Source organism: Lynx rufus, unplaced genomic scaffold, assembly GCF_022079265.1.
Source record: "Lynx rufus isolate CCGP_SWC_20201006 ecotype Redwood Valley unplaced genomic scaffold, mLynRuf1.p SCAF_2, whole genome shotgun sequence".
Classification (NCBI taxonomy): domain Eukaryota; kingdom Metazoa; phylum Chordata; class Mammalia; order Carnivora; family Felidae; genus Lynx; species Lynx rufus.
Genome location: NW_025814834.1, coordinates 123,285,518 through 123,308,172, shown reverse-complemented (window position 1 = coordinate 123,308,172; position 22,655 = coordinate 123,285,518). Strand labels below are relative to the sequence as shown.

The 22,655-nt window shown below is 44.7% G+C and overlaps 1 protein-coding gene across 3 annotated transcripts in view; it reads left to right on the top strand.

The window, feature by feature from the left end:
* The window catches only part of SLC22A15 (solute carrier family 22 member 15), an 81,133-nt gene that overhangs the window by 21,834 nt on the left and 36,644 nt on the right, over positions 1–22,655 (top strand). For all 3 annotated transcript variants that reach the window (XM_047083645.1, XM_047083646.1, XM_047083647.1), the window contains exons 3-4: positions 19,495–19,627; positions 20,285–20,449. In XM_047083645.1, the coding sequence (XP_046939601.1) occupies positions 19,495–19,627; positions 20,285–20,449 (298 nt within the window). The remainder of the gene's footprint in view (positions 1–19,494; positions 19,628–20,284; positions 20,450–22,655) is intronic.

Here is a 22,655-nt window from a genome sequence, read left to right as displayed (position 1 = left end):
CCAGTTGTTCTATATTGTTGAGAGAAGAGTATTTATGTCTTCAATTATTATTGTAGATTTGTTGAATTCTCCTTTCACTGCTCCTAGTTTTTCCTTCATATATTTTTTTAGCTCTGTTGAGTCTATACATATGGATGATTGCTATGTCTTCTTGATGGACTTTTTCTTTTTATCATTTTATAATGTACCTTTATGTCCCTGGTAATTTTCTGTGTTCTGAAATGTGGTTTGATACTAATCTAGCCACTCTTGCTTTCTTCGATTAGTTTTATTAGCATGATATGTATTTTTCCACTTTACTTTCAACTTGTCTGTATGTATGAAATTAGTTTCTTGTAGACAGCACATAATTGGGTCAGGTTTTTAAACCCACAGTGTCAATCTCTGTCTTTATTTATATTTTTTATATAATTTACATTTAATATAATTATTTATACGATAGAACTTACCTCTTCTAACTTATTATTTTTTATTGTTTTCTGTTGTTGGCTTTTTTTCTTTGATTTTTCCAGTCTTTCTGTAGGTTATTTGAACACTTTTAGAATTTATTTTGACTTATCTATGGTATTTTTTATAGCTTTTTTAGTGATTGCTCTTGACATTGCCTTATATTTACATAACTTATCACAGTCTATTGATGTCATGTCACCAGTTTGAGTGACATACAGAAATTCTACTTCACTGTACATTCCTTTGCCCTCTCCGGTTTATTTATATAATTGTTCTAAATATTTTTCCCACATACTTTTAGAACCACATTACATAGTGTTATCATTTTTGCTTCAACCATCAAACGTAATTTAGAAAACTCAAGAGAAGGAAAGTCTAACATATTTACCCCAGTTTTTTCTTACAGTGCTCTTTTTTACTTCTTGATGTTCCACGATCCCCTTTTTATGTTTTCTTCCTTTTTAGAGAACTTCCATTAGCCATTGTCTTAGGGTAATTGTGATGCTGGCACATTCTCTTAGTTTTCCTTCATCACTTATTTTCACTGGTAATAAAATTCTTGGTGGACAGTTGATTTCCTTCAGCATTAGAAACTCCTGTGCCACTTCCTTCAGGCTTCATGGTTTCTGATGAGAAATATGGTGGTATTTGAATTGCTTTTTCTTTTTTTTTTTTTTTTCCCTACAGGGAATTTCCCTCTTGCTACTTTCAAGATTTTTTTTAGTGTTTTAGTTGCTAGTGTTTAGAAGTCAGATTATGATGTTTCTTGGTGTGAATTTCTTCAGGTTTATCCTGTTGGGGATTTACTGAGCTTCTTGGATCTGTAGGTGTATGGCTCTTGACAAATTGGGAAATTATAAGCTGTTATTTATTCAAGTACTCTGTTTTAACACTTTTTTCAGTGATAATTCATTTTTGAGAGAATGAGAGAGCATGAGCGAGCATGAGCGGGGGAGGGGCAGATAGAGAGGGAGACACAGAATCGGAAGTAGGCTTCAGGCTCTGAGCTGTCAGCACAGAGTCGGACACGGGGCTCGAACCCACGGACCGTGAGATCATGACCAGGGCCTAAGTCAGACGCTTAACTGACTGAGCCAGCCAGGTGCCCCTCTTTATTTATTTATTTATGTATGTATGTATGTATGTATGTATGTATGTATGTATTTATGTATTTATGTATTTATGTATTTATGTATTTATATTTATTTTTAATTTTAAGCTTATCCTCTTCCCCTTTTCCTTCCAGAACTCCAATGACAGAAATATTAGGGGTTTTTTTTGCTCTAGCCCCATAGGTCTCTGAAGCCTTGTTCATTTTCTTCTGTCTAGTTTATCTTTGTTTTCATATTGGAGATTTTCCTTTACTCCATTTTTACCTGTATTGATTCTTCCCTCTGTCTCTTTCATTCTGCTGTTAAACCCACTCATTGCGGTTTTTTAGTTCTAAGCTTTCCATTTTGTTCTTTTTTAGTATATTCTCTTTATTCGGTGAGACTTTCTGTATTTCCGCTGGGTCTATTTTGTCATCTGTTTCAAGCATGTTTGTAAGTGCTCCTGGAAGCATTGTTCTGATGGCCGCTTTCACATCTTTGTCAGATAGTTCTAACATCTCTGCCATCTCAGTAGTTGGGTTTTTTGTTTGTTTGTTTGTTTTCATTCTACTTTGAGATTTTCCTGGTTGCTGGTATCACAAATTATTTTTGTTTGAAACCAGCAGTTAGGGGGATTATGTTAAGAGATTCTGGGCCTTAAGTAAATCTTCCGTTTTAGCAGACTTTCTCGGACACAGCTCTGGCCCAGGAAGAGGGGAGAGGGGCCTCATTACTGTCACATAGTGGTGGAAATCCCATCTCCCCGTGAGGTCGCACCGCCACCAGTGGTGGTGGCGGTGGTATGGAGGGTTCCTACTGCAGGTGGCAGGAATGATCGTGCTGGCTCACCTGTTTGTCTTTTTCTGACACACCCAAGTGGAGTAAGGTGGGGTCACTTATTACTACCCAGCCTGGGGGAAGGGTTAGTTTCCCCACTTAGCCTTCGCTGTGGATGGGGTTGGGGCCATAGTTGGTTTTTGTTTCTCATGGTGGTGATTGGCCAGAATAAAACGGTTATAAACTAACAATGTTCTGTCTTTCTGGGCTGCCCCTTTCCCAGGCCTTTGGCTGGAGAAAGTAGGTTTTGTTTGGGGCTTCTTTTGTAATTTTCTTGGCATTTCTAAGTTGCTGTCTTCTTCAGTCCCCAGTCTTGGGCATGTGAGGCAAAGAGAAACCCAGGGAACTCACCACTGGCTCATTCCTTGGGTCCCAGGGTCTTGGCTGGTCTTCCCTCCGTCTTTCAGAGTTCTTTTATGTTTGCGTTATACCCGATGCCCAGGGGTCTTAGTGGTATCTACTGGGAGAAACAAGGAAAAGTACATTTATCCCATTTTTCTGGAGCTGAAAATCCTCCTGTGTCCTTCTGATGTGCCCATCATTTGGGGGGGGGGTGGGGGAGTTGAAAAAATTTTGGCATAACAAGATATTTCAGGTTCATCTTTTATCCCCACCCCCACCCCAACTGTGGAATTAGTCATTTCTCCAAAAAGCCCTTGTTCTGTTTATAAACAGAACAGTCCTCATAGGATTTTGCGGTGGGTGAGAGCCATAAGTCTGCCCTCCAACAAATCCATTACCATATTACACTGAAAGTGGATCTCGGACCAGATTCTGCCCCATATAGAAGCATTTATCAACTTAATTCTTATTATCAGAGAAGCACAAAATAAAATATGTTACAGGCTTGAGAAGTCATAGCTTTGTGGTTCTGTCGGTACTCTACAGTTTGCATATCAGGTCACTACAGAAAAACTCCAGTTTTCCATAGTGAGAGTACTGACACTTCCCCTCCCTGTCAGCATCAAGCAAGCAGAACCATCCAGAATTCATATTGTCTCAGGACCAAGGAGGGAGTTGAGCCGAGGGCATCACCCCTTTATAAAGAATACAGAACACACTGGATTATCCCACAAATTCAGGGAAGGGTAGTGAATGTCTCTAAAATATATTGACCTAATTTATATAACTTGGGTGTCTCTAATTTCACCAGAGGTAACCTGTTTTTTGGGATCATATCATTGCTAGTCAACAGGCCACTGCTTTAATCAAGAAGAAGCAAAGGAACCATTGCTGATAGAGACAGTGATTAAAGTCCTTGCAGGACCTCGCTCTGGAGAATGGGCCCACTGACCACCACTGGCCAGTACAGCCTCCACTAGAATAATCTTGGTACCAAATGGGAGCTTGGCCTAAGTATGTACTTCATACTTTAAAGTAAATTAAATACCATAGCAACACCGTGCTTCAGCACAGACACTCAGCACATTTCAATGGAATTGAATTAAATTAATACTAATGAAATCTATAATTAGGAGCCCTTTCAGATATTATCAGAGGGACCCCATTATTAGCAAATATTCCTTGGGCAACTACTACTCACCTGATGCTAGATAAGGCCTTGATATGGGCCAAGGAAGGAGAGTGCCGTCAGAAACTACGCTCCAGGCCAGCAGGATTGGGCGCCCTGGTCACCAGCGTACCTCCCGTGCTGGTGCCCAGTGGCTCACCCCCTTCACAGTGCTCGACTGGAGGCTGAATAGGGAAAGAAGGGAGTCCCAGGGGCTACTACTCCCAAGATAAAGAGTTGGTAGATGCAGGAGAAATGGGATTAAATAGCTTTCCCAGCAAGTGCTGATGATGTTTAAAGCAGCTCTGAAAAAAAAAAGGATGATGGGCTAAGATGGCTTCACCTTACCTGCCTGTCATGTCCCCTTCTAACGACCACTGGGGCACATCTGTGAATCACTGTCTCTCTTGTCATCTGGCTTCATCAGACCGGAACTGTGTGCCTGTCTCCCTCCCCCCCAACACCCCTCTCTCTTGCTCTCTCTTTTCTCTCCTTATTTTTTCCCAGTCTCTGTCATTTTGTCTCTCTGTACCTGTTTCTCTCTATCCCCACCTCTCTCCATCTCTGCCTTTCTCGTTATTTACCTCCCATTTCTTCCTCTCTGCCTTTTTCTGTGTCTCTATCTCACTGTCTCTGTCTTGCCTTTCTCTTTCTGTGACGTTTCTCTCATTCTCTCTGCATGTATTTCCCTGTTTTTCTCTTTGTCTTTCACTCCTCCTTCCCCACCCAGTCTCCCTCCTTCCTGTTACTCACCTGTCCTTTCTCATTCCTGAGATGCATGTATTTGGCTGTATATGCTGCTATCCATCTTGATTATTATGTCTTCTCATTATAGATTTATAGATGCCTGCTACTTTCCTCCCGTCATAGAGAGGCACACATGAGGTTCCCGTCCCATCAGGAGGTCAGTTATCTACCTCAGAGGTATTCTGCACAAATATTCTCTGCACAGACAGTGATCCTTGGTCTCCAGCAGGTGCCCCAAGATGTGTCCAGAATGGCGGGTGGCGGTGGGGCTGTCCAGCTGCACAGTTGGAGATATTGCTGCACTGCTGCTCTGTGGGCACCTCCAGGGGGTGGACGGGTTATCCCGCATGGGGACGGGTTATCTTTGGGGCATCCCAGATGCTAAACCGGCTGCTTCCGGCCTGAGTGGGTTCATGATGCTTTGCAAGGACGGCCGTGGCCTGCCCACTCTGCTGATGGAGGAGTGCAGGTGGCATTGCTGGCCGCATAACGAGACAGAGGTCCTCCACGGTCCTCACGGAATCCTCTGCTGCAGTGAGACCATTCCACGCAAAGAGTTTGTGGGTGCAGATGAGTTTTATAAGGTTCGGTGGGTAGAGGAGAGTGAAGAGGAAGGTAACTGTGACTACTTTATTTTGCTCTTATGGGAGAGGCTCTCTCTCTCAGAGACCTTCCCCATGTGCTGCTTTGTTAGTCCTGGCCGTAGCGCTACCCTATAGACGAAACAACTGGTGGGCAGAAAGTTGAAGGAATTTGCCCTAAATCACGTATTTAATAAGTCACCGGTCTGGGTTCGATGAGCCCATATTCTTTCCACTACTCCAGTGATTTTCAGGCTTGTTTTTTCTCAACAGACAGAAGCCTTTAGGTTTAACGTCTTCTCAGTTGGCATTTCAGGATTTAAAATAGCTAGGTACTTTGCTGCTGTCAGTGAAGAGAAGCGAGATCAAGGGCTTCCATACCCCCATGGCCCCCAGCCGCCCTCCACAGCCCCAGAAGCACTTCCATGCGGAACAGAGGGAGGAGCTTGGCTCTGCCTGGGAAGAGTGGCTGGAGGTATGGGGTCGGTGGGTTGGTGGGAATGAAGGTCAGCCAGGTGACTGTGGGACGATGGCGCATGGTGGATACATGTTGGGTGGAAAGCTAAGCAAAATAAATCCTCACCGAGCCCGGGCTGCCCGTCACCTGCTTGGATTTGCCTCTGAGAGAGTGAATTCTAAGGAAGAAGGGCAGACAGTCATAGCGTTTACATTGTGGCTCGCAAATTAAAAATATCAGAATTCGTGAGCTCAGAGTAGCTGGTGACTCACTCAGTGTCACACTGTAAATGGAGGAGCCGGGCCACAGATTCCTGTGGCCCTTCCACTGTGGCATATGACTGAGGTAGAAGGTAAGAGGGAGGGGGCGCCTGGCTGGCTCAGTCAGTTAAGCTTCCGACTTTAGCTCAGGGCATGATCTCACGGTTTGTGAGTTCGAGCCCCATGTCAGGCTTTGTGCTGACAGCTCAGAGCCTGCATCCTGCTTCAGACTCTGTGTCTCCCTCTTTCTGCCCCTCCCCTGCTCATGCTCTGTCTCTCTCTGTCTCTCAAAAATAAATAAAATGTTAAAAAAAAAAAAGGGAGGAGGGGGTCAGCCCACCTGCAAATCTTTCATGAGTTTGCTGTCCCCAAGGTGATCATACAACTCTCAGGATGTTTGTAAACATCTCATGAGGAACCTGGCCAGCGGTTCCCCCCCTCCACCAAAAAACATAAAACAATAAATCACACAAGTACTGTCAAAGTAGTAACGATTCAGTTAAGCCTCAGTAATTGTCAAGCCCAAATAAACTTACTCGTTTCCTGATATAACAAAAAATAGCGAAGGAGAATTAAGTCAAACGAGCGACAGTCTCCCTGCTCCTCGGGGGTCCACCTGCATCTAGACTCAGCGGCCGGCTGCCCTCGTGTGGATGGTACCACACACCTCTCTCCTCCGGCTATATTCAGGCGGACCTGAGAGGACACTCTCTGCTTTGCATTTTTAGTGCAGATCTCATGTTTTCCCTTTTATTTTGAGGTGCAAATAGAGTGTGCAGGCTGCATGCCCTCCTGCCCACCGCTTGGGCCGTGGGCGTCTCGTGTGAATTCCCACACTCTCCTTCCGCCCCGGACATCGGAGCCCTGTGTGGGTGGCGTTCCAAGTCCCGGGGGTGGTTCGAAGAGGGTGCTATGGGCAGCTTCCAGGTTTCTTGCCGCTGCTACCAAAATGACAAGAGTCAGCAGAGAAGCAGCAGCAGAGGGAAGAACAGAGAGAACTAGGCTGATGGAGCAGCCGGGGCCACTAGTGGAGGGCAGGATGGCGACCGCAGCCGCACCCTCGCCAGCACCCCTTTAGGAGCTGCTGGTCTCTGCGCCCCCAGATGAGGTCATCTTTATTTCAGTGGATGCGGTCCCCAAGCACACCTTGCACTGACTGTCAGCATGCAGTCCATTTTAATGGCCTCTGTAGGCTTTCCTACAGTTGCTCCTCCAAATCTCCAGGGGGGTAGCATTGAAACTGGCACCTGAACTTACCCAGTAGTGACTTACCCAGTAAGTGACTTACCCAGTAGTTGGTAAATACCCTTAAGATGCAGGTTTGTGGTATATAGATGCTGTATGGTTCTGATGGAAATTATTTGGTGTAAAATAACCAAATTTGGTATTTGGTTAAAAAAAAACAAGCATAAAGCCTGTTCACCTCTCACCTAATCCCCCTGAAAATAAATACCAGGATGGAGCCTGTAGAGCTCTATCGTTTCAGGAGACGGTATTCAAAATACGTACTTTAAAACTCCCACCCGGTACCTTATTCCATTCAGGTCAGGGCTTACAGAAGTTATTCATGGAAGGTTTGGGGAAGGGTGAATAAAAGGTTACGTAGATGTGATTAACTTGGTATTAATGCAGAAAAGAACCCCTCTAATCTAGGAGCTTTGACTATTTCACAATGAGCTAATAGGCATTGGGGTGAATTTATGTAGCAAATTGCTGTCTGCTGTATTCAAATTATTCCCTGAGCTCTGACTCATTCAGAAAGTACCAAATATCACAGAGACACACAATTATCATGCTTAATTAATGTTTGCAACCGAAAAGAGTAAGGTTGAAATCTTTAATATCATTGTAGATATCGAAGAACTGAAATTGACTGATTATTATCTTGAGATTAATATATTTTCCCCAAGCCATACCCTCGGGTCAAAGGACCGAGTATTAAAACTATTTGAAAAATTCACTACAATAATTGCTTTAGGGGCTAATTTTTTTTTTTTAATGTCTTGTTTCCTTATGCCTGCACTACTGATTGTTATAGCCTGCACACTTCACCCATTAAGTGGTAATTCAGAGTGACAACTACATTGAAATGAAGCAAGTTAGTTAATCACCATGAAACTGTTCCTGAAATACCCTGGCCAAGTACTCCCAAATCACTGGAGGCCTCTGTTACCGCATTTTCTACTGAAGTGAGATTTTCCTGCACGAGGCTGTAAATATTTTTATGGGACATACAGGACGGCGGAGGGCTGAAATTTGGTTGGACTTGGTAGCAGAGAATCCAGAATCTTCTACGGAGCCACCGTAACCAGCACTGTGCAGAGCCCTGAGGGATGTCCTGCAGGCGTGTCAGGGAAGCTGCTGACAAGCCGAGAGTCTGGGTAGGGCTACGGCACTTCTAATATGACTTGATTTTCCCTAAAGCGGGACTTCCAGTGACAAACAGCTCTGTCAGAAAACAGAAAACACATGCCCAGTCTTGTCTGCCCATTCTGGCTAGCCTGCCAGGACTGCTGGGAGTAGAAGGTAGGCTGTGCCACGGTTGGGGGGGGGGGTCTGTTCCCCCTCTGGGGAAGTCCGAGTCGGGGCTCGTGGTGGACACCAAGCTTGTGAACAAGTTCACCTTTCCAAGAGACACAGAAGCCAGGCAAGGGGCTTGGACGTGACTCTGAGACCTGCCACGGCCCCTGCCTGGCTTGCGGGTTCACTGATGGTCTGTGGGTTGTTCATGGCAGCATTCTTCCCCCCCCGCAGACCCTCCACGCTTCTCTCAGTGCAGGTATTTGTGGACCGCTCACAGTGCTCACCCAAAGCAGGCTTTGGGAAGCGTGTTTCAATGGAACAGACTTTGCCTTTCTAGGCAGAAAACTGCCATCATTTGGGAATTTTTTTTTCCTCCATAGTTTTCTTTCTCATTAATGTAGAGGCTAACGATAAAGCCAAAGTATTCTCTGTGTCCTATAGGAGACCCCTCTGATTCCAGATCTCCCTCTCCCTTCCTGTCACGAGAGCGCCACTCAGTGGCCCCTGGGTGACTGGTAAGGCCGTTCCTGCCCTGCCTGTCCATAAAGGCACAACTCAATCCTTGAAGTCGTGACATCGAGATATTGTATATGAAGATGCCTGTAACCCACATCATTCACTCTTGTTGCATGAATAATTCAGCATATATTTAATTAGTGCTGGTCCTGACAGGTAAGCACTTAGACGCAAATAGGGCTGTAAGAAGCTCACGGCATCCTACGCGAGAGACAAGGAAATGTGTAATTCACCAAACATCATACTTGAAGCCAAAGTAGGGAGGGAGATGGACCCACTCGGTGGACCAGGCAGGGCCGTGAAGGGTGAACAGGAGCCCACCAGGGACGAGGGGGGCTGGGGTGAGCGGGGGAGGGCTGTACTGGGAGGGGGCAATCAGTTCCTGGAGGTGCCAGGCTTCACGCAAAGTCGAGTGATGAACGTTTGTTTCCCTGTGGGGAGCCGTGCCCTCCATGGGCCCTGCAGGGCAGTGGCTCTGTATTATTCACATGTGAGTGAGGGATTATTCGTTTTCACCGCTGAGGGCCAAGACGAGGACAGGCACGCACAGCCTCCTTAGGGAAGGGAAATGACCCCCTGCTTGGAAGAGCTTAGGCTAAAGGATTTTTGTTTACATAATGTGTTGTCCCTTCCATTAGAGTTGTCTATGGCTACAGCATGTTTCTCAACCCTCATTCCGTGGAATGTCACCCTACAATAGAAGGGGGAGGAGCGGGCAGTTCAGATCATAGGAAAAAAAACCAAAGCAGAGACAAGACAAATTTGTGCATTGACAGAGCCGGTGAGAAGTTGCCCAGGGCCGAGGCTGGGTGTGTGACTCAGTTCTCAGAGTTAAGAGGGTCTCTTCTTGCTTATTCGTCTCCTGATAGCCCTGACCGATTTTTGGAAGCATCTTATAATGTGTTCTAGTGCTGTACGGAGGGGTGAGGTAGCATGGGGCTGTTCAGCAGAGGGAAAAAGCAAGCTAGCGAAAAAGCTCCTTTGTGTCATGTGGGTATATGAGGATGTCAAAGAGTACATGATAAAAGTTCATTTAAAAATACAGAAATTGGGGGGCACCTGGGTGGCTCTGTCGGTTGAGCGTCTGACTCTTGGTTTTGGCTCAGGTCATGAATCTCACAGTTCATGAGTTTGAGCACCGCATCAGGCTCTAGGCTGCCAGCGTGGAGCCTGCTTGGGAGTCTCTCTCTCCCTCTCTCTCTGCCCCTCCCCTGCTTGCGCATGCGCTCTCTCCTCTCTCTCTCACCCAAAATAAATAAAAAATAAACTTAAAAAATGTATAGAAATTTGGGGGCACCTGGCTGGCTTGATCAGTGGTGCATGCAACTTTTGATCTTGGAGTTTGGGGTTCGAGCCCCACATTGGGTATAGAGATTACTTAAAAAGTGTAAAATATTTTAAAAATATACAGACATTTTAAGTATTTGTATTTAAAACATGCACCATGGAATGAGATAAATCCCTCCCCTGCCCACCCTCAAAAACACTTTGGAAGTTGATTGATTTATTTTTTTTAAGATTTATTTATTTTTGAGAGAGAGCCCAAGCAGTGTAAGGGTAGAGAGAGAGGGTGGGGGGACAGAAGATCTGAAGCAGCCTCTGTGCTTACAGCAGTGAGCTCAACATGGGGCTCGAACTCACAAGCCTTGAGATCATGACCTGAGCTGAAGTCAGACGCTTAACCGGCTGAGCCACCCAGGTGCCCCTGGAGGTTGATTTTTAAGTATGTTATTCTGTTCTCCTCACTCTGAGCCTTCTCATGTTCCTCACACCCGTGGGTCGTGTGACCTTAACTTCATATCTGACACAGGACCTTCCTTTTCTCCCTTTGCCCTCTCCTTTCCAGGAGCCCCTGATTCTGTTACCCTGAGCCACAAAAACCTACATGTTTCTAGTGTTGGTTCTAATATCGTTGATTTTTTTTTCATAGCTTCCTGGATGGAACACATGCTAAGGGTTAAGAAATAGAAACTCTTTCCCTGGTATATGGGAATTTCTGTGCTTGGGATTTAACACACTTAAATATAGTGTTATTTCATTGATTTAGCCCCACAGTTGTCCTAGTTAACTAATTCGAGTATAGAGTACTCAAAGAAGGAGGTTTTGAGACCGATGTCAGCATCAGGTACAGTCCCCAAGGCTTACTCTAGTGTGATCATGTTTGAGCTGCAGCTGCATCATCTGTCAAATGGGAATAATTAAGAATAATAATAATAAATACGTAATTCTAAAAGGTGGTTGTTGGGATAAGGGGAGAGTATTATGCAAAAGTTGGTTAGTTGTTAATTATCTGGTTATAAGGTGCTGTGCCTTTCCATTTGATATATCTTTGATACGCAGTTGTCATTACTTGGACATTAATTTTACTTTTAGGATTGTATAAGCATGCAGTCCATTTCGAAGCAATAATTAATTTTTTTAGATTATCCTATTTCTGCCATGTCAGAAAAAAGGACTGAATTGACTTGTGACATTTCCAGAAAGCTTAAGGTCTGATGATTTCAAGGGAGATGCTAAAAATACATTTTGTTACTTCTTTTAAAACTCATCTTCTCTCTAGGCATGCCTGGGTGGCTCAGTTGGTTGAGTGTCCAGCTCTTGATTTCGGCTCAGGTCATGATCTCACCGTTCGTGAGTTTGAGCCCCACGTCGGGCTCCACGCTGGGCATGGAGGCTGCTTGGGATTCTCTCTCTCCCTTTTCCTTTCCCCCTCCTCACTATGTAAAGTAAAAAAATTTTTAAAAAGTCATCTTCCAGCTTCACTCAATCTGTGATTGATCTCCTGGTGTCATATAATAGCTGTTTATGGATGGCTCAACCCAAATCTCTGTTTCCATCTTGAATCCATTTTCTTCTCTGAGGCCCCCACCCCATCCTGGCTGGCTTGGATCACCATAATGACCTTTGATGGGTCTATTCCAATCTCTGTGTTACAGCTAAAACACCTTTTCTTGACACACATAATACTTACCCTTTACAGGAAGTGACATCTTATTCTAAGCCTCTAAGCAATAAGAATCCAGATATTAAAAATCTTCCTGGATCTTTCCCTGCTACCCAGTCAATAGTCAACACTCTTCACTTCTATTTTCTTGCCTTTTTTTCATTCTTAAGAGCTGGATGGCTCTGCATGGCACCTGGCTCTGTACCACGCCAGTATTCACCATATTTATGTTCCTTTCGCCTTTTATGTCTGAGGCACCTGCTGCTGGTGTCTGATTTTCCCTCCGGGCTACTTTCTTTAGATGGGTGAATGATTTTGCCCACATTTTTAGTGCTAGCCCCCTCAAATCCTTTTTGAAAATACAGTATAATAAATGCCCAGCTGATGAACTCAATGATTTTGGTAAGCATATGAACAAAAATACAGATGTTGGTTATAAGACGGAAATGGATTTATCTAGGTCATCCTGAAAGACTGAAAATATCTTGTCTTTCTCTTCTTTCAGAAGATTTCCAGGTTTTTCAACTTGTGAGTGGTTTTTCAGTTTGAAATGAATTGTACAAAAAAGAACATTCTAGCTTTGGAATTTGACTTGTCGCTTAAAATAATGAGAGTCATCCCTCCAGTACTCTCTAGCCAGTTAAGGATTTGAGTGACTTATACATTTATACATGTATGCCTCATAAAAAACACACTCTTTGAGAATATAATGGTTACCATATTTAGGTTTATTATAGTTTAGTTTGCAATGACCTGGTGATATCCTGGTTTGGATTTTACCTTGGTTTAAGTATTGGCCAAAGGGATAAGAAAACATGCTAGCAATTGAGTCGAGTCTGGTGAGTGACCTCTTTCCAAAACCTTACACCAGTACAATCTTCTTGAATACTATAGGGATCACGGTCCTAGTGTGTCTTGTCTGAGCTTTGACAAAACAGAACTCTTTAGATCACATAGTAGGTATGTGATAAATAAAGTATATTTGAAAAGTTTTAAAAGTTGGAAACAAAACAAACCAAAATCTCATGTGTTAGGGAGTGGTGCATATGGAAAGCTGGTTGTAAACACATTGTCCTAAGTCCCTGAATTGACATTTCTAAATCAACCATGCCCAGTTTACCTAGATCTGTCAAGGAGTTTTCCTGGGTTTCAGTTTTGTATGCTTTAATTTGCTTTTTTTTTTTTTTAATTTTTTAATTTTTTTTTTTTACATTGGTTTATTTTGAGAGAGAGAGACAGAGCACAAGCATGGGAGGGGCAGAAAAAGAAACAGAGAGAGACACAGAAAAAAACCCAAGCAGGCTCCATGGTGTCGGCGCAGAGCCCAATGTGGGGCTCGATCCCACAAACCGTGAGATCATGACCTGAGCTGAAACCAACAGCTGGATGCTCAGCCGACTAGGCCACCCAGGCACCCATAATTTGCTTTTTTTTTTTTTTATATAATTTGACAATGCCTTTAGGTTTTTTTTTTTATCCATTCCTGAACGTATTACAGGAGAACTAAGGAAGTGCATTACCCCAGCCAGCATTGACATGAAGAAGAATTACTGGAAATTACTTTCACACATGAAACTGAGAATCAGAATTTGGAATTTGCTGGTCACGCATCTTGTGGGCTACTTCATCCTAAAACTGTCATCCAAGCTGACAGCTTTCCAGTTGTTGGAAGAATGGTTATTATGGCCTTCTTGGTGGATTTGAGTTCTACAAATGTGATCAACAGAACAGTTGATTATTGAGAAGGCAGATTAGCCACTTCTTAATTAAGCACAAAACAGATCAGTATGAGCTTGAACACCTTGGTCAAAGAAACAGACTAGTAAAAATCGAAGTATGGGATAATCAGGACCAAAGGTGAAGACCACATTTTAAAGGCATAAAAACACCAAAGCAAATACCAACAACTTAAAAAATATAAAAAGAAGTTGTTTGAACTTCAGGATATTAAAAATCAATACAATGAGGTCTTGTTTATTGGCCATTGTAGAAGGGATATCCCTGTGACAAATATGGTCCTTTCTTTTCTAGGCCAACAGGGTATGTAATATTGGATTTCTTTTTCAACCTAGAAAAATGCCACCATAGACATTCCTCATGAATTGAAAATTCTACAGTAGAACTATCTGTAATCCAAAATAACTAATTTGTTTTACAAAATAGAGCTTATCCTTCAGCTTCCAGAACTCTTTCATGTGAACTTTACAATATATTTTACCCTTTACAGATCTTTAAATCAGAGCTTCTTACTATGATTGAATCTCTTTTGCTGACTCAGGCCATACTGAGTCACTCTACAGTTACTGTAGAGTGTGGTGACTGGGGTCTTAAAGAGCTTCAAGAATGTTTGGAGCAGGGTACTGGGGGAAGTGAGTTGGAAGAGAAGGGGGTAGAAGGAGAGTGAGTAAGATGTTCAAAGTCAAGGTTTTAGAGGTGATACAGCTATTAAAGATGACTAGGTCTAGGATGGGGGTTCTTAACCTGATTGCCTAGGAGAATCATCTGGAGAACTTAAAAAATATGCCAATGCCTGGGCCCTACCCCAGTGTTCTCAGGGACCTAGGCTCCTTCAGCTTTTGACTTCACCATCCTTAATTTGTGGCCCTCTTCATCATGGCCTCAGATAGAGCCCCAGCTTCCCTATGGACATTCTGAGTAGTGGGATAGAAAGGAAGAAGGGGCAAAGGGTAAATCACCCATCTCCTAAGACAAAGTCCTGGAAGTTGCCACATGGTGCTTCTGTTTGCATTCATTGTGCAGAACTTGATAACGTGTCATACCTAATTGTGAGAGAGGTTGGGACATTAGTCTTCAATCTGGGTAGCCATATGCCCAGTAAACATGCTATTACTATGGAACAGAGGGAAAGTGGCTACTGTTCAAAACAAGCTAGCATCTCTGTCAGCTCTAGAAGGGTAGTGGATTACGCCATCTGGTAATGTGATCTTCAGGTGAGTTGATGATTTTGAAGTTTGGTCATCTTCTCCCATCCCAGGCTCTCAGGTCCATGGGTGGAAAAGGAAAAGCAGGCTCCAGTTGAGAGGGATCCGGTTCACTGAGTGATTTCTGCAGGGGACCACCAAGCTTCAGTCAGGGCAAGAATGGGAAGTACAGGGAGGTTAATGACGTAGGGGATTTTTCTGGTCAGGGCATTTATTTCTCTACCCACAATCCCCTATGCCTGCTTTTCTCCTTAAACAGCATATATTCCAGTATTATACTAATCACTCTTTTGTGAATCCCCACAGCGCCCTGGTGCCTCTCTCTCTTTGTAATTCTCCTGAGAAGTCCCCGACTCTGTGTAAGCTTAACTCCCAACATCCTCCTCACAAAATTGGTAACTACACAGCTCAAGTGTATATTCACCATGGCGTGGCAGTCTCCTGCAACATTTCCCTTGAAAGGGTCACGTCCCTTTCCTCAGAGGAGCCCGTCATAGTCCTCCTGAAACTTGAAATGCCCCCTTCCCCCACTTCTACTCTCCTTCGGCTAGTGGCCTCACTTGATATTTCACTGAAAAAGAAATGAAGCAATCAGGCAGGGGTTTCTTCACTGCCTGCTTCTGAGTCCACATTCTGCCTTTCCTCTCTGGCTCCCTTTACCGCGACATCTCCCGGCTTCTGTGAACGGTTAACCTCTCCGCTCTGTACCCTCAAGCCCATCCCTTCCTGCTTTTCCAGATATTTTTCTTCTGCAGGGATATCTTCTCTGCTGACTCACTGTCATCAGGATGCACCCATGTTAAAAGAAAACAAGCCAATAATCTGTCCCACATACCTGTCCCCACACTGTCCCATTTCTTGCTTCCTCTTCACAGCCAAAACTTCTGGAAACCATTCTGTACAGAACTGCTGCCAGCAATTCCTCGTCCTTCTCCAGTGTGGCTTCCATTCACTCTTCACCGCAATTGCTATTTTGAAGTGTCCATTTGTTTCTAAATATAACTGCATGTCCCTGTGCTTATCTCACCTGACCTCTAAAGCAGCATTCCACGCGCTTGACCACCCCTTCCTCCCCACATCCAATTTCCTCTTGTAGCGTTTCCGACACCACATTCCACCCTGTTTTCTTGCTACGTCTCTGAGTCCTACTTGTGAGTTTGCTATAATGGGCATTCTTCTCCTCGGCCTCTGAACATGGGGGTGTCCTGGGCCCCAGTCCTGAGCCTCTTCCCTCTCTATAGGTTCTCAAACCCTCATAACCTCTCCCTGGAGCTCCAGACTCATGTCCAGATTTCTGCTCGGCATCGCCACTTGGATGTTTTATGGGCATCCCAACCTCAGCAAGCCAAACAGAGTTCTTTCTTTCCCGCCACATACCTGGTCCCCGCTTGCCACCTTCTCCACCTCCATAAAGGTCATCCACAGAGTGGCCAAAGGTAACGACTTAGGTGAAGCCCTTGATTCTCCGTCCCCCACCCTGTGTCATCCATCAGGAAGGCCTGCCACTTCTGCCTTCGGAATCCGTCACGAGTCCTTGTAATTCTCCATCCCCATCGCTTCTGCCCTCATCCAGGCCACCATGGTCTCCTGAGCTAATGCACTAGCCTCCCCACTCCCACTTTGCTCTGTTGTAATGCATTCTCTAAGAGTGATCCTTGGAAACAGAATTCCAGTAATCCAACACCTTCCCTTTGCACTAGAGTAATCCGGCTCCTTCCGTGGCCCAGGGCCCTGTGTGGTCTGACACCCATGCACCTGTCTGGCCTCATCATAGCACTTGCTGGAGGCGCACTGCTGGACCTTCACCTTAGGGTAGGGGCACTTCTTCTCATGTTCCCTGAACGGCTTTCCAGAGTGGTCACTTCTCATCATTCAGGTCCAAACATCACCACCCTAGAGAAGCCTTCCCTGATTACCTGATTTGAAGAGCTGCCCTCCTAGTCTGTCCCTGTGTGTTTATTCCACTGGCACTGACCGTCCATTTGGGAAGGGACCATGTCCAGCGTACTCACATCTGTGTTCCCAGTGTTTAGTGTAGTTGTCAACCTTCAGTAGAAACTAATCAAATATTTGTTGAATACCCGAGTGGAAACCTGTCTAGAACATATCACAGATATTTGTCACACTGCTTCCTTCCCTCTTATTTGAATCATGACTGCCACCAGGAGCAGTAATTCCTGATTGCTTTTTCTAAAAGCAGTGACACCCTAGTCTGCGATTTCTCATCCACAAGAGCCTGGGAAAACCAGTTCACTAACCTCGTTAAGAACTGCATCTGAAGAACCGGGGAATTCAGAAGTCGAGTCCAGCATTAGTGAGGAGGAGTTACCCTTGTTTATTTTCCAGGGAATATTATTGTCATCACTGCTATGAATTTTGTTATTGTTGCTGCACAGAGATGATGTCCAGAAGCTGTGTGGTCAAGAACTTCACCATCGCCATACAAGAAGAGAGAAGTCAGATGTGCTCTGAGCCTTGAGGACTGCTTGTCAGAGCGTGGGAAGGGAGGTCCAAGAGGCAAAGGGACAGCCGAGGGGGGCTGCTTCTTGCGTGTTGGGGCTCTTCCTAAGCCTGTCTTCGGGGACTCCAGGAGAGGGGGCGGCGAAGGGGAGAGAGAAGCATTTCCTGCTTCTCTGTCTCTGTGATGCAGGTTCACTTTTACCTCTATAACCAAACATCACCTTACACAGCAGCCGACAGGGTTTCATATAATAGCATTTTAAGCAGGGGTGATTGCCTTCTCTTTAAGTTCATAAGTTTCCCTAGACCACAAGATAATAGTACTCAAGGTTTGTTTTTTTTTTATTGTGGTAAAATAACATAAAATGTTAACACTTCAGCCGTTTTGAGGGTGCAGTGGTGTTAAGTATACACATGTCATGCAACCGTCACCACCGTCCATCTCGAGAACTTTTCTATCATTCCAAACTGAAAACCTGTTCCCATTAAACAGTAACTCCCCATTCGCCCGGCCCCTGGCAACCCTTATTTGACTTTCCGTCTCTGGCTTTGACTACTCCAGGTGAAGGAAAAACCTTCCCCCTGTGCCTCCTTTACTGTCAACTACTTCACCATGGACCCTTCTGGCCGCCAGATGCGTGAGGTAGGGTTTGTGGGGGCAGGTGAGGCAGGTTCCCACGTCACACAGCTCCGCCTCACCGGCTGGATGTCCTACAACTCGACTCAGGTCTGACACCATCCACCTGGAGGTAGCATCAGATTCCACTGATTCCCACTGATTCCACAAGGCTCACCCTGCCGCCACCTTCAGACGCCAGATGCGAGTCTGCTTCGTTTCCTGGGCTTCTGGTCCACCGGAAATCAGAGGTCCCTGCAATGTCCTCCTCGGGAGAGATTAATTGGCCAGAGCGGCTCACGGAACTCAGGAAGACATCTTACCAGATCACTGGTTTATTCCAAGGGATATAACTCGGGAACAGCCTGATGGAAGAGATGCCCGGGACAAGGTAGTGGGAAGGGGCGCAGGCTCCTGTGCCCTCCCAGGGCACCACTCTCCCAGCTCCTCCACGTGTTCACCAGCTGAGAAGCTTTTCGAACCCCTGTCCCTTTGGGTTTTTGGGGAGGTGTCATTATGTAGGCGTAACTGATTAAATTATTGGCCATCGGCAATTCCAGTCCCTCACCCCCTCCCGGAGGCGGGGGTGGGAGATAGGGGAGGGTTCCCCTGGCTACGAGCCCCCAACCAGGAGCTTTCCAAAAGTGATCTTATTAAACTCAGGTGTGGTTGAAAGAGGCTGTTAAAACAACAAAGGACACCCATTTCTCCTTTATTGCTCTGAAATTATTTCAGGAACTGGGAACAAAACTACTAAATATTTCTGTAGGAAATTACAAGGGTTTTTAGGAACTGTGTGCTAGGAATAGGGGACGAAGACCAAATATATGTTTCTTACTATAAATCACAATATTACAGGCATAAATAAGTTCTTACAATATTTGTCTTTTTTTTTTTTTTTTTTTTTTTTTTTTTTTTTTTTTTTGCTTATTTCACTTAGCATAAGGTTAAGGTTCATCTCTGTCGTAGCTTGTCAAAATCTCCTTCCCTTTTAAGGTTGCATAATGTTCTATTGTATGGGGGCACCTGGGTGGCTCAGTAGGTTAAGCATCCAACTCCTGATTTCAGCTCAGGTCAAGATCTCTCAGTTCTTGAGTTTGAGCCCCAAATTGGGCTCCATGCTGGCAGTGCGGAACCTGCTTAAGATTCTCTCTTCCTCTCTCTCTGCCCCTCCCACATGCACATGTTCTGTCTCTCAAAATAAACAAATAAACTTAAAAAAAAAAAAGGGCTTAAGAAGAGGGACGTAGCCACCAAATGCATATATAAAAGTAGCCCTCATACCGTATTCAGTGTTGTGATAAGATGTGTATACAGTATTGTGGCAGCACATTATAATAATGAATTCTAGCGTTTCTGATGACAAAATCTTGGATATTATCCAAGGTAGATGACCTACCAAATCCTGGCTAGTAATGAGTCATGCAGTAGACAATTTCCAGTGTTCAAGTTTTGGTTGTACGTCTGTTGTGTTTTTTTTTCTTCTTTTTTTTAATAGCTAACTCCGTCCATCCGTCTTTTCTGTGATCTCAGTGTCCCTTTTGTTTTTTCTTCCCCTAGTGGTTTTTAATTGCCAACAGATCGTACAAAGTCAGCGCAGCAAGCTCTTTCTTCTTCAGTGGTGTGTTCGTGGGAGTTATCTCTTTTGGTCAGCTTTCAGATCGCTTCGGGAGGAAAAAAGTCTATCTCACAGGTAACGTGTTAGACTGTTCATGAACTGACTAGGAGGACTTATTTCCTGAAGGTTCTCAGGGAAATAACAAGGGGACTCTTTCCTTAAGGTTCTCAGGAAATTGCCATGTGGATACAGAACTGATTTTTATTACACTGGCAGGAGGCCACACCGCAGCCAGAGTTGCTTCTGGCAAAGCGTGTTAAAAGGACCAGCAGCATACCTGAGGAAGGCCATGTATTTGCAGTTAAGCTTTTCAGAGATGATGGTGCTTTCGGCACCTCCTGAATTCTAATTTATACCATGGTTCTAAGGAGAACAGAGATGGAACCAGCGTGCTGGATCCATTTCCTTATATCTTGTGTGTCGGTTCAGTTCAACTGTGTTGTGTAAGACTCGGTGGAGTTCTCTTGACAAGCTGAGTCTGAGGTGGGATTTTTCCATTTCCAGCGTTATTGTGAATAACAATGGTGCGTGATGGACAGATATCCACTTGTAACGAAGAAAGAAAAACTTCGGTTTTTCTTTACAGTTTCCTTTTACAGTTTTAAAAGAGCACGGCTCAGAAAATTTAAGCTTACAAAGATTTATCTTTCCAAATGTAATGAGTATAATTTGTTACTTTGCTCAAATGCTGTCTTGTGTCTGGATTGTTGACCGCTGTTCCTCTTATTCTAGGTTTTGCTCTTGACATCTTATTTGCCGTTGCAAATGGGTTTTCCCCCTCCTATGAGTTCTTTGCAATAACTCGCTTCCTGGTGGGTGTGATGAACGGAGGAATGTCACTGGTGGCCTTTGTCCTGCTGAACGAATGTGTGGGCACCGCCTACTGGGCGCTCGCAGGTACTGCTTCACTCCGTGTACATAACGCAGATAGTGAGCTGCCCCAGAAAACCCTGTTGGGTACCAGTTTAACCCCAGAGTCCAAAAATGCACTTGGACTTGGGACTATCTAACCATTAGATTTGTGTTCCAGAGTTTGTTCTGTATGACCTTGAATGAGTCATTGTATTCATATTGCTCTGTAGAAAGTCTCCCCTGGGGCCGGAGCTTGCCTCCTATCCTCACAGATTGTCTCCAGATAGTTCTGAGAGGGTCTGTTTCCTCAGAAGGGCGTTAACTGTTTTCACCTTAAACTGAAAAATGGCGCAGACATAGATCCTAGACACGCCTCCCCCGGCACCTTCTTACTGTATTTTATTAAATACTGATTCCGTGGGCCGGGGAGAGACACGCTGGAGGGACCAGATGACATAGGCCCCGCGCTAGGCCAAATGAGAAATTTGTTTGTATTCAAAGTGCAGTGAGAAGTCAGCGGGCGAATGAAATAGTGGAGCGGTAGGATCACATAGGATACAGGAAGACGCCTCTGGCAGAGGTGTGGAGAATGGACTGTTGAGGGACAAGAGGAGGAATTGAGGGGTCATTCGGGAGGTGGTTGTGGTTGGCCCGCGAAACGTGATGCAGGCATAGACAGGTGCGGGGAGAGGAGCAGCGAGGAGGTCCATTTGAGCTGGATTTTGGTGGGACAATGACTTGCTGAAGGATCGGAGTGGGGAAAGAAAGGAATCGGGGGGACCTCGTGGCTTTGCTTGAAAACTGGGTGGTTCGCTGGCACCCTTTACAAAAAAATGAAGTCTCACCTGCCAAAATTTGGCTTTTACTGGTTCAAACGGAGCAAAAATAGCAGGCTTGAAAATTACTTAAACAGAAAAGAAATCTGAAAACTGGGATAAATATTTAACGGCCCACAAACAGTTATAAAACCACCAGTATGGTACTCCAGAATTACAAGATGCAAAAATGGTGATTGGAAGTGTTCATTTTTTTTCATTAATTTTTTTAACCAAATACCTAGAGCCTTACCACACCTACATCTCCACACCTTATCTCCATTGTCATTTCCAGGCATACACGTGCAGCTTCTTGCTGGACATTAGATATGAATGTCAGTTGGACCCTCAAATAAAAATACTGCTTTCTTTCGCCTGCATTTTCCATCTTCCAGCACCTCTGTGCATGGTCATCACAGTCTTTAAGGCCATTAAACTAGACCCCTTGGAATCATTTCCTCTTGTCCATCATACCCAATTGATACCAACTCTTACCGATCGTAAGTAATGGAGACTCAACTCTGCTGAACATCTGCATATAAAGGGAAATTATTTGGATAATATACCCAAGCCAGGCCTCAGAGATGCCTGGAACCAGGAAGTCAGATGCTCCTCGTCTCTGCCCCCCATCCTCCCTGAGAAGCTTCTGCTGTACAGTCACGGATGGGACCCTATAGCTCTCAGGTTTCACCACCAAGTACAGTATTTAAAATCCTGGGTAAGACCCTATAGCTCTCAGGTTTCACCACCAAGTACAGTATTTAAAATCAGTGAAGCATGCGACTCCAGGTCTTGAGGTTGTGAGTTCAAGCCCCACGTCGGGTGTAGAGCCTACTTAAAAAATAATCCTGGGTAAGAGCTCGACTGGCCCAGCAGGGGTCACTGCAGTGAGGGGGACCAGGATGGTCAGCCCCCACTTGAACCACAGGGATGAAGTAAAGAGAGGTCCGCTCTCCAGAAGAGGGAAGGAATATTCTTGGAATTAGACACAGTGCTAGGTAGACAATATTTTGTAGCAGATACTCCCCACAGGAGGCTTCCAGATGGCTTTGTTTGGGGCGGGGGGGGGGGTGTTAATAGATGTCAAGGGCTATACCTGTGTCACAGCAGGATAGTATAGCTAACATTTGCATAGCGTGCATTATTCCATCTGAAGCTAACAACTACTCTTTGAGGTAGGTAGTATTATTTCTGTTTTACCGATGAGGAAAGTGAGGCTCAGAGACGTTTAGTGATTTGCCCAAGGTCGCACAACAGCAAGTGGCAGAACTGGGGTCTGAACTCAGCCCCTCTAAAACAGTCCCATTTTGTGGGCTGTCTTCCTTTCACCTACCTTGTTGTCCGTGGATACCAAGTGCTCGGAGCTGTTCTGAGCAAGGACAGAAAGTCTTACTCTTGCAAGCCAGGTGCTGTCTGATACACTGTAATGAACCTGT